General features: G+C 42.2%; 1 protein-coding gene and 1 long non-coding RNA gene across 2 annotated transcripts; one reads left to right on the top strand and one right to left on the bottom strand.

Annotated features, from left to right (window-relative positions):
• Positions 1-210: 210 nt before the first annotated feature.
• Positions 211-7,868, bottom strand: wasb (WASP actin nucleation promoting factor b). The gene is made up of 12 exons (XM_023819344.2): positions 7,511-7,868; positions 5,100-5,240; positions 4,874-4,960; positions 4,369-4,465; positions 4,102-4,137; positions 3,735-3,770; positions 3,372-3,564; positions 3,119-3,161; positions 2,639-2,792; positions 2,060-2,508; positions 1,658-1,766; positions 211-918 (listed from the first exon to the last, which is right to left on the bottom strand). Exons 1-12 carry the CDS (start codon positions 7,613-7,615, stop codon positions 863-865), a joined length of 1,506 nt encoding a protein of 501 aa, XP_023675112.2. The 5' UTR covers positions 7,616-7,868; the 3' UTR covers positions 211-862.
• Positions 7,869-8,447: 579 nt separating this feature from the next.
• On the top strand, positions 8,448-10,400 carry LOC140591707 (uncharacterized). The gene is made up of 2 exons (XR_011992017.1): positions 8,448-9,145; positions 9,567-10,400. It is a non-coding gene; the product is annotated as an uncharacterized lncRNA (long non-coding RNA).
• Positions 10,401-12,462: the final 2,062 nt, after the last annotated feature.

The raw sequence follows: 12,462 nt of genomic DNA, 5'->3' as shown, positions 1-12,462 counted from the left end.
GTGGATGTGTGTGTGGATGTGAGTGTGGATGTGTGTGTGGATGTGTGGGTGAATGTGTGTGTGGATGTGTGTGTGGATGTGAGTGTGGATGTGTGTGTGGATGTGAGTGTGGATGTGTGTGTGGATGTGTGTGTGGATGTGTGGGTGAATGTGAGGCATAAATTGTAAAGCACTTTGAGTGCTTGTAGGAGTAGAAAAGCGCTATATAAATGCAGTCCATTTACCATTTAATTTATATTCTCAATAATAAAGATTCATGCACACTTATTTGATAGCCATTTCCCTCACACAGTTTTAAGTAATCGTAAAAAAAGATGTTTTTTATTCCATAGAAATTAATTAGAGACACAAGAACGCAAGTAAGTATAGATACTAGATACATCAAAGTTGTCTTCAGTACTGTGCAAACGCTTCAGATGCAGGATGTAAAAGGCCACAAATAGCTAGAGCCACTCACCCAGTCAGAGGGATTATACTCTGTGTAAAATTCAGAGCACTTCCAATCTGCATACACACAGTATAAAATGCTCATGTAACGTAACACCAGCTTTGGTCGGGTGGCGTAAGGGGGGGGGCTGTCGTCTGACTGACAAGAGCCCTAAAAAATTTGGAACATAATTGGATTGGTCTGGGCTTGGGGGCCCGATATAATTTCTTGGGGCCCAAAATCTCTAGTGGCTCCCTTGCCTGTGGTGCTGGCATGTTGCCAGCCTCCCGGCAGAGGGGTGTCCTGCCCGTGTGTCTCACTGCGATGGCCCCACCCCTACCAGAGACGGGGGGGGGGGCCTGATTCTGACCAGCATAGGAAGAAATGCCCTCAGTCAAGGACACAGCAAAAGCAGGAAAATAAATATGAAACTGTTCAATCGTCCCATTCGTCGTCATCGTCGTCGTCAACGGCCTCATCTTCTCCTTCGTCTTTGGTGAGAAAAACAGCGGGAATTACGTTTCACAGGCAGTACTATCCATTACATTAACTACAACTATAGCTTTTTATATATTCATATGCACTCAGCAGCCAAAGCGAACTTAAACAGTAAATCATTTGGGTATAATTGGATACATGCAGCATGAAGACTCGGGAGGTTCCACTACTACTTAGTTAAGTTTTAGTACAACTAAAGCACTTGATCTAAGCTATTTTAAACATGGTGTGATGGTTGGTGCCAGACAGGGTGGTTCCCACATCTCAGAAAGATCCAGCCCTCCTACAGTGTCTATGATTTAGAAAATTGTGTGATGAACAAAACACTGTCTGGTCAAAGGCATTTCTGTGGCACAAAAAAATCTTGTTAATGTGAGAGCTGAGTGGAAAATGGCCAGACCGAAGTTACCAGGAAGGTGACAAAAGCAAAAGTAACAGCTCAGTGTAGAAAGCTGAAGTGCAGAAAGACATGACTTGGCAACCCTTGAATTAGTTCAGGGGCTAACAGAGAATCACACTTGGGATCATGTAGGTGTATGTAAGGGGTCACACAGTGCATGATCTACTACTTGAGCTGTTTGCTGTATTTGCTGTTATATCTATTACGATATGGCACAAGATCACTGAGGCATGAACACAGATGCTTGTTCCTGTTTTGTTGTTGCACCTGATGCCTTGGTGTTGCCTTTTAGCCTTTTACTTAAACAATGCTCCACTGTGCATATGACTTACCGGAGGAGTGAATCGCTTTGCTTCTCTTTTGAATGACCATCATCAGAGCTCCCACAATCCCTTCACTGGAATCTTGCACAGGGGGGGGAAGCTCAGGATTGTCTGTCACCTTGAAAAAAAATAAAAATAAACAGGCTGTAATTCCTTTGACATGAGTTGTTTATGGGTTTAGCCTTCTGGGGTGACGTTTACTTTGCGTTGTGTGAGATTATACTAAAAGTCATATCATATGTAGCATAGCATGCACATATTTTATGCAGAGGTGGAAAGTTCAGGTTCAGAAAGTTCCAATCCAGACCAAGATTTTGTTTCAACCAATTAGTTGAATGTGACTCTTTTTACTCAAATGGTGGAACCTGAACATTCCATGTCTGGTTTTATGCTTTCAGCAGTTTTCCTTACATTTTTAAGCTTTGTGCCACGCCTGATCTGGTCCAGCAGTGCCCCTCTACTTTCTCCAGATGGAGCCGGGCTCGGTGTTTGTGGACTTCCACACGAGGGTGGGGGAGGAGGAGGTAGACCTCCACCAACACTGGGAGCTGGGGGAGGTGGTGGCGGAGGAGGGGGAGGCGGGGGACCTCCTCCACCTCCTCCTCCTCCTCCTCCCATTTGCATGGAGGCCGCTGGAGGAGGCGGAGGGGGGGCCCCAGCAGCACGTTGACTCTGTGGGGCAGGAGGAGGTGGGGGTGGCGGGCCACTCCTTCCAGCAGGAGGTGGAGGAGGGAGCGGTCCACGATTTGGTGGGGGTGCAGAACTCCGAGGTGGACCTGGAATAGGGGGGAGGGGTCCCGTGCGTCCTCGGGAGGGGGTCGGGTGTGGCCCTACTCTGTCTGGTGGGGGTGGAGCAGATTCTTGGAGGAAACCAAGGATAACATTTATCAGAGGTAATACATGGAGATCAAACAGGCCCCCATTCGTAGGCCACCGGCTTCAATAGCAGGACTGTATCTTACACAATACACTTCCAGGGATTGTTCTCACCTTGTTTCCTCATTTCCATTTTTACTGCCTCAAGGCCGCCCGACTGCTCAATGAAGTCATAGATGATCTTTGAGGTCTTTGCATCTGTCAACTGGGCATCACTGATGCCAGCACAGTTGAAGAGCTTTTTCAAGTCAGGATCCAGGTTGTTTGTCTACAAAAAAGCAAGCAGGCACTGCAGTCAAGGTTTGTTTTGAAAGGTAGGCCTTTCATTGAATTATTGATGGGCAGAAAAAAATCATTAAAGAAATACATTCTAAGAAATACCAATAGTCCTTCAAAAGTCCTGTAGGATTGTGGCCCTACAGCACTGTTGCTAAAATAAGGAAATCGATCTTAGTGCTTTGTATATTATACAAGGTAAGACACTGCTACCGCAATGTAAGGAGGCTTAATTTTGGTCAGGACAGGAAGGAATCTGGCTCTCTGACAAAGTAATCTTTGAAGTTGCTTTCCTTTAGATAAAAAAAAAAATCTTACATCAAATCCTGCGTTAGGATCCCATCCTACGTGTGTTACATGCCTGTAAACAAAAGCAAATGCAAAGATTATTTTAGTAGAGTTTACTACAAATATACGTCTGCTTGATATCAAATCTAAAAAAGTGTTTGTTTGGTTTTTTTTTCAAACTAATGAGGATTTGATTCGCAAAGGTGTTAAATATCTTCCAAACTCATTCCAGATCCTGCTGAAGTATCTCAGCACGTTGGTTTATCTGCTGGCAAAAACTTACTTAAAATCACTGGGAGCCCCAATATCAGCCTTGGAGATTTTGCTTCCTTTCTTTTTGTTCTTTTTGTCCTTTTTTCCCTTGGAGAAGGAGGCAGGCACTGGGGTGGGAGCAACTGTAGAGCGATAGCGCGATGGCAGGATGTCTGGGTTCTGGATGTCCACCGTCGCCATTCCGTCCACATTCGACATTGATCCTGACAGCGCATGGAGAGAACATGACTAGGAATCACGTCACAGATGATGTGCCAGATAAAGATTGTAATATGAATTTGAATTGCATTGTATTTTATTTACGAACAAGTGGGCAGCAATTAGAAATGGTCAGTGGGGCTACACTCCCTTCTGTTCATCTTTCATGACTTACCATTCGGTGGAGGAAGAGGTGGAGGCAATCTTCTGTCTGCAAGGAGAACACAACTGGCTCATACCGAGTAAGAGGAACATTTACTAGCCCGAAATAAATGGATCAAAATCTATGCACAACCACATTGATTACATATCACCAAATCGCAAGCCAATAATTTGCCAAGAAACCAGCTGATTTATACAGCTTTAAAAGCAAGTTTAAGGTCAAAATTTGATTAAAAAAAATTATAAAAAAGATTTAATTTTGACTTTCTTGAAATAAAAAACGTAGAATTTCCACTAGTCTGAAAGCTTTGCAAAGTGATGCTATATCATTGTGAGGTCAGCAAAAGGCAATGATAGAAAAGTCAGAAAAAGGATGTTACCATCAGCAGGGGATGATGTAGGATGCTGTCGCTTCTCTGAAGTTGAAAAAGAGAGAGTAGAAATGAGATGTGATTATCCGCTCATCAGTATCTTTGTCAGAATGCTAACAGACGCTAATACACACTAATAGATTTCTCTGCTGTGCATCTGTTCTGAGAAACATGGAGTTTTATAATAACTATCCACTGCTAGCATTAGGAGTCTGAAATAATTCCAATTCACTTCTTGAAGTAAACAAGAGCACTTTCTGCTTGAGCTGTACAAACCTTGGCGATTGGTTCTCTGACTTATTTTCTCCTCCACAATTGTTCTGAACATTTCTCCTTCCTGCTCACTCGCAAAGTTCAGCCCCACCTGACAGTCCTGCAGCACAAGAACATTTCTATTTCTCAAATCTATGTCAGACAGCTGTCAGACAATAGAGGAATTTTTTGACAGCACATAAAAAAATTGGGAAACCCTGCACTCATAATAATTCATAGCAGATTCATGTTGAGAAGTATGTAAGACGCATATCAGAAAATTACAGTTTTAAAATTTGCAAAAATTTATAACTATGCCCAATATTTCCTACAAGTAAACTTGACCTGACCTTAACTGGATTTAATGAAATCTTAATCACATACCCACAGTCAAGTTCTCTCCTTGTTACTTAGCATCAACCCAGTGTTCCACTATAGTATCGCTTGTCTGGTCTTTAGCTGCTGACCTCTTAGCTTGAAGGATTAGCTCAGACTTTAACAGTGAGACATACGGAAGCTGAATACTTACATCTGCAGCAAATGTATGGAAGAAGGGGAAAGGGCAGCTATACGACAGCTGATTGTACAGCTCCTGTTCCCAAACCTGCTTTCCTTGCTGCGTAAAATACACAAAATTCAATCTTTTGCTGTGTCATAATTTGATTTGATTTGTATTGTTTAAATCACTTCCCATACAGGGCTATTCCACACAATAAAACACACAGCTATTTAAAAAGACAAGATCATTTTTGTACCTTGACGTCAAAGAGACGGATAAAATAGGAGCGCTGTGGATTGTCCTTGACGAAACACAACACGCCACAATGCTGGAGCTTCCACTCGTTGGGACTGTGAGGCAGAGCCATCAATAACTGGACCACAGCTGTGGCCAAGCTCTGAAAAGTCAGGACACACTCTCACAAATAGGCTCTGCTAAAGTGGGTAGCAGTGCTGACTTAGCTATAGAGCAACATCAGTAAAAGCAGAGGATAATCCAGGTCCTAAAAGTAAAAGTCCAGACCAAGATTTTGTTTCAACCAACCACTTAAGTATAAAGAGTCAGTGTCACAGAGTACTCAACTGGTTGGTTCAAACAAAATCTTGGTCTGGACCTGAACTATCCCCTGCTGTACCCTTGACATGACTGGGTCTGGCCTTCTTGCAGGGGTGGTTCATCCACCAAGAACAATAAGTCATATAAAATTTTTGAGAGGTTTTCTGTCCTTTTGAATTTATTCAGCATTTGTCACACAGGGCTGATGGGATTCACACAGGTCATGAATAGAGGAACTCGTCTCCTGCTTTTGAGTCATCCCATCTGAAGGGACATTCTGCTGGGCCTCCCAGCTCTGCCTTGCATTAACATCACATTTTTTTCTTGATTAAACAGAAGCCGATGATACCAGACGTCTTAGCACTGTAAACTGTTATAAAAAAAAAAATCATTACATCTGTGGCGCGATGCTTCTTTTCTGAAACCACAGTTTCCCCTCCAACAGGGGATTAGGGTGCACAATGCAGTGACACTAATAGCATAAACTCTGACAAATCATCGCTTGTATGATTTTCTTTCAGAGCCGGCTGATGCTCGCACATCACTCCTACTCTCCCTCCTAAAATCACTCCATCCCTACAGTGACTGTATAATCTTAGAAGTGCATCAAATACATAAAACCCATAGATATATCCATCCATCCATCCATCTACCCATTTTATGAAACCGCTTATCCTGTTCAAGGTTGCGGGGGCCTGGATCCTCCCATGGACATATTTAAAGTATCACTGCATATAACATTTGCAAAAATGTGGATATTACACACCATACCATATTTCTCTTTCAGCTGGACATATATATTTACACTATGTTGCCAAAAGTATTGAGATACCCCTCCAAATCTTTGAATTCAGGTGTTCAAATCACTTACTTAGCCACAGATGTATAAAATCAAGCACCTAGGCATGCAGACTGCTTCTACAAACACATGTGAAAGAATGAAAGGAACTCTTAATGCTGCAGCATTCAAAGCCATTTTGGACAATTTCATGCTCCCAACTTTGTGGGAACAGTTTGGGGATGGACCGTTCCTGTTCCAACATGACTGCGCACCAGTGCACAAAGCAAGGTCCATAAGGACATGGATGAGCGAGTCTGGTGTGGAGGAACTTGACTGGCCTGCACAGAGCCCTGACCTCAACCCAGTATATAATATTGCAGTTTTAAAAAAAGTTTTCGTTTTAAAAAAGAAAAGTGACATAACAACGAAATCAAACAGAAGCAAGCACATATCTTTTTTGTTATAAGCAGTCTGTGTGTTTCTGTGTGTGGCTGACAGAAGCAACAACTTCTGATTATAGATACAGAGGAAGTGGCCTCACTGAGCACTTCCTGTAGAATTTAAGCCCTTGCAAGCTAACAGAGCAAAGCAAATTTTGTTCATGATCCATGATCATAGATTCTTTAGAGAGGAACAGGAAGTATGTTCATTTTGAAATAAAAGTGTATTTATTGCTCTCAGTGGTAGTCTCATTAATAAAATATTTAAATCATTGATACTTTCCTTACTCTTAATTAATGAAGTTAGCTCTCCAAGCTTAGTGGCATTTCTTAGATTATTATCGTAGTTGAAAAATTTCTTACATAATCTAAATAAATGTAAAAATACCCATATATATACAAAAATTTCCACTGTCTTATTTCTTCAAGGTTTAAATCACAAAGGCAACAAAAAACACCTTAAAACTGGGTGAAATTGGGGATCTCCAAGCAGAATATTTTAAACCATGACAAAAACTGTCAGGAATATACATTTTTATCATTTAAATCATATCAATTTATCATTTTATGGACTAAGGTCTCACATTAAACTGGTGTATTTTCATCACTAAGGAACATACCTGCATTATACAGGCCTTAAGATTAGTTCATTGCTGTTTATTGTAAGCGAGCCTTATAAATGGGTTTTGGGTATTTACTTTCGGTTATCTGTACATTCACAATTAGTGCAGCAGTCTGGTGCGTTTTTAAAAAGCAGAAATAGGGTAAAAAGTATACTAGTTAAGTTATTGAGTTATTTAAAAAAAAAGCCCTTGGTCCATTGGGTCCACTTGTAAGACTGACAAGGCCCACCGACCCGGAACCCCCTGCAGACGGGCATCTTCCACTTACCACACATCTCCGCCCCAGTAGGTCGGTTATGGTGTTGTTCTCTTCATTGCTTAGCAGAGAACTTGGGCCGTTTTCCTGTGTCTTGGACTTCTGTCCTCGACTCATCGTCTCACGCGTCCGTGTCTCCTCCGCAGAGGAGAGGATAATGGCACACTTGTGGGATTTATCACCAAATTCTGCCCAGTTCTTACCCCAGCCCGAGCACTACTCCGTCAGGGAGAGAAGGTTTAAGCGGAACTTCCGTATTCTGCAGTCTGGTGTTAGAATACTGTACCAAGACTGAGAACAGGAAATGAGCAACCACAGAGCGTTTTTTCCGCTTTTGTCTCTTAAGTGCAGAATACATTTCACATCTTCTGCTTTTTGTGGGGAGGGCACTAATGGTGAGTTTTCATTTAAAGTTCCCTGCCTTGCACAAGATTAATTCTGATTCAACAGCAAGGCAACAGATAGTGTTTTGTGCATTGACCCGACTTAAGAACATAGTGGAAGTAAATCAAGTTAAACTCGTAATGGAAACAGTGTAGCTTTAGCTACGTAGTGTCACATACTGCTTCAATTGGGCTGGCAGTAAGGATGGCAGTGCATACCTGAGCATCATCTGCTGTCATGCACAGACTGGCCATCGGGAAATTTACAAAATGGGGGCTGGCCAGTGGCAAAATGTGTCAAGCCCCCCCAGGTTCTGGCTAAATATGAAATTGAGATTGGTGCCGCTTGACAGCAAATTCCCAGGCTGCTCTGTGCTGCAAGTCTGCCCCTGTCTGTTCTCCATTCTGTCAAGTAGCTATGCTTCTCTTTTTGAGATTAAGTTTCCTCTGCAGTCCTGCTGACAGTGGTGGGTTGCACCAGCTTAGCGTAAGTTCGATCGTAAATTATGGTGTAAAGTATACCTTAAGTCTTACGTTGAAACTAGATAGTTTGAAACTAGCGCCGCGTTCTTTGTCAGTTGCACTACTGCCACCTAAGTTACATCGTAGTTAGTAGCTACTAAATAAAGTTACTGTCGCAAAGAATGACGTTTTTACCGTGGACAACCAATCAATATCACTGTCTGATTTTACCGGAACTAACTCGCTGTTCTCCATGCTTTTCGACTACTGTATACACATTTTGTATGTAGCCTTAGTAATGTCCTTCTACAGGCGTTGCTTAGTTGTTCGGGATGAAAAAAAATATCATTTAAGTTTGGGTTATAAATAGCTACCGATTTATGTTCTCTGTATCTGTGAGAAGAATATCAACCACAGGGCAGCTCATCTGCTGTATCTAGATGATCGCGAAAAGTTGCCAGCTGCTGATCGAAGGTTTTCAAATAGAACTTTGTGGCCCAATATCAATAGGAAAGTGCCCGAGAAACATTTGCCAGCAACATTGCTCAAAAGGTTGCCGTGTATCGTCACCCTAAGAAGTGTGTTCGCTAGGTATGTTTATCAAGTTTGTGGCAATTTCGTGGTAATTTATTGTGGATGCTTTACAGTCGTTCTGCTACACGTAAGGCTCGAGCTCAAGGAATACAAACAGGGTTCACGAGCAAAAAATAACGGTAGGGCAACGACTTCGTCTAGCTTGGCAGCTAACGTTAGCTGACTGGTCATATCAAGCCGCGGAACTTGTCTTCAATCAGCGGAAAAGGTAGAAAGTTATTAAAATGATGTCTGAACGTTGTACTACCCTATATCTACTTCAGATAAGAAGTTTTATAAAAAATTAATGGGTCATGTATCGCCAATCTTATTGTGCTGTTTTGGAGTCAAATTCACCCTGGCACTTAACGTTATAGACTATAATAATTTTCACATTGACTAATATACTCCACCTGTTTCACTACGAAGGGCCATCCTTTACATTACACTGGGTAACTTTTCTTTACCATATAATGGCAGCAGAGGTCCAGTTTCACAGAGGTCGAGATCTCCACAGAGACACAAGAACAGATGAAAACTTAAATTTTTTACCTATTAGTATATATTTCTTTCATGTGAAATTGACCCCAGAGATGAGGTAAGGGTGTTTGTTAACCTGAAGATGTTGATTTTTTTTTTTTTTTTTTTAGAAAAATGTCAGACCGTAGGCCGAGAAAGAAAAATTTTACGCACGAAGAGGTCATAATTCTCCTTACGAAATACAGAGCACATAAATTGACATTAGAATCCAAATTCAATAATTTTATAATTTTATAACAAACAAAAGGAAGCAGCAGATATGGGAGGACATTACTGAGGCTGTAAATGCTAAGGGAGTGGAGCAGAGGGACGTCAGAGAGGTTAGGAAGAAGTGGAGTGATATCAAGATGCAGGCAGCGGAGGACTTCCCCAAAACAGTGCGAACCGGAGGCGGCCCAAAGCCAGATGTGCGGCCATACTCCTCCTTAATTCTTGATATTGTTGGGGAGGATTCCCCATCACTCGTGGGAATTGTAGGAGGCGGGATTGAAACTGGGCTGGCAGTGCAGGTGCCCACTCCCTGCTCACCGCCAACTCCAGTATCGCAGTCACCTCCACACCCATGTCCAGATACCCCTGCATTTCCAATACCACTGCCACTAATTCCACCTGCAGAGCCAGCATGCAGCCCTCCACCACCACCAGCAAAGCGTGTCAGGCTATCCAAGCCACGGCCAGAGATTGTGGATGCAGAGGCCCTTAAATGTCAATTGTATAAAGTTGAAATTGAAAAAATTAAAGCAGAAACTTTAAAAATTAATTCAGAAAAAGAGAAAATTGACATGGAAAAAATAAAACTAAATTTAGAAATATTAAAATTGCAAGAAGAACTGAAAACCAAGGGATATACCTTTGTTATGAATGAGCCCTAGAAAGTTATATAATCTTTCATTCTTAATAGTGTTACTTGGAAATCAAATAAATCTTAAATATTTTCATTGCAAGAGTTGTGATTGACTATTAATAATGTCATTGTATGATAACTGAAATGAAATTATCCTCTGTTATCCATTTGCATAAGAACATTGGAATGCTTAACTTCACCTACTCCATCTTGCTCTCCATAAGACACACTGGCACATATACAGGTGAGAGCAAGCTTGGGGGTCACAGTGCAGGACCAGCCAGCACACAGCATCCTTGGAGCTTGGTGATAAGGTCCTTTCTCAAGGGCCCATAGACAGGTGACTATTCTGCTGAGGCTGGGGCTTGAACGATAACCATGTTTTATTTTGTGTCCTCATAATTTAAATTAGTTATTAGTATTAATTGCAGAACTGAATTAAGGGGATTGTATGCTGTTTATTGTAGCAGGCCTAGGTCTGCTCTAATTATCCAAAGTAGGATGCTGCGAGGTAGTCACGAGCAGCTGCTGCTTCAGCTGGTAGGTCGATCTCATTGTGCAGGGGAATGTCTAAGTCCTCATCCACCTCACATCCATCCTCCACCAGAGGTACCTTCCAAGCTATGGCCATGTTGTGGAGAACAACACAGGCACCTGCTACTACAGCAGATCTGTCTGGCTCCATTATTATTCCTGTCAGTGACAAAATGGTTGCACCATAAATTATAGAGGTTAGGCATAGCTTATTTACCTAGACATTATTTGTTCTGAATAGCAGTTTTGTAGGCATTAATGTAAACAGACTATAAACCTAATCACCTCTGTGCAAACAAGCCCACCGTTTCTTCAGGACACCTATGCAACGTTCCACCACATTCCTTGTTCTGACGTGTGCTACATTGTAGCGCTCCTGCTGCTGATTTGATGGGCTAAGGTAAGGTGTCATTAACCATATTCTTAAGGGATATCCGGAGTCACCCAGCAACCTTCCAGAATATCTTCCTTCTTCAAAGTCTGAACTAAGCCTAGACTGTCTGAGGATGTAGCTGTCGTGTTTCGAGCCTGGCCACTTGATCACGCAGTTTGTGATAATAAGGTCGACGGCATCACAGACAATTTGTCCTGCGTTTATAGAGTGGTAGCCCTTTCTGTTGACGTAGTCAATTTCGTGGTCGCTGGGTGTTTTTATCTTGAAGTGCGTGCCATCCACACATCCTAACACATCTGGAAAACCGGCGATCTGAAAAAACTTCTGACGGGTTGTGTTTTGTTGCACCGGCAGCAGAGGAAAGTGCACGTACGTGTTTATGTGTTTATTTAGTGACACTGCCACTGCTCTCACGGCTCTGCACACGGTGGACTTGTGTACATGCATCGAGTCGCCCACAAGACTTTGAAAAGAGCCGGTGGCAAAGTACCTAAGTGCCAGACATACTTGTAAAGCCGGACTGAGGGCTCCGTTTCTGTCAGTATCATGCTGTAGATCAGCAGCTAACAGATCGGTAATTTTTTGTAATTCGGCACGGCGAAAACGAAACCGAGTATACAGATCAACATCATCATATTCTTCAAAGGGATGTAATCGGTCACGAATGACTCTTTCTCGACGTAAACCGCGTTTAATTTCGTCTTCCCACCGTTCAAAACGGATAGCCATTTTCACCACTTTTTAACGTCTTTCTTACGATGGACTTTACACCTAATGTTAAGGTAGTGTAAAATTTACGCTATAACTTAGTACTAAGAGCGTGGTGCAACGGATTATTTTTTAGTAGTGCGTAAACTCGAACGTAGGGCCAATTTACGTCCATCGTAGGCTAAGATCGAACTTACGCTTAGCTGGTGCAACCGGCCACCACTGTCAGTCTGGTGTCTTTCAAAAATGTGAAGATGCTGTTCAGGTAATCTGGTGCTTCTACATTGTCTATGAGTGTCACGTGCCAGAAGAACATCTCATACAGGCATCAGCCTGCCTTATAACCAATGCTTTTTGAGTTAACTCCAGTTAACCAGCCATGTTTGCCTAAGCAGTTGCTGGCAAGGGATTCATGGGGATTTGGCGCTATATTTGTGAAAGCTGAGTCAGAATACAAATGACTATAAGGACTAGCTTCTGGTGGAGATTTATTTGTCATTCACATCTGTATAAACAATGCCAATTA

Source organism: Paramormyrops kingsleyae, chromosome 6 (assembly GCF_048594095.1).
Source record: "Paramormyrops kingsleyae isolate MSU_618 chromosome 6, PKINGS_0.4, whole genome shotgun sequence".
Lineage (NCBI taxonomy): Eukaryota > Metazoa > Chordata > Actinopteri > Osteoglossiformes > Mormyridae > Paramormyrops > Paramormyrops kingsleyae.
Note: the sequence above shows the minus strand (reverse complement) of the source record. Positions and strands in the feature narration are given on the sequence as shown.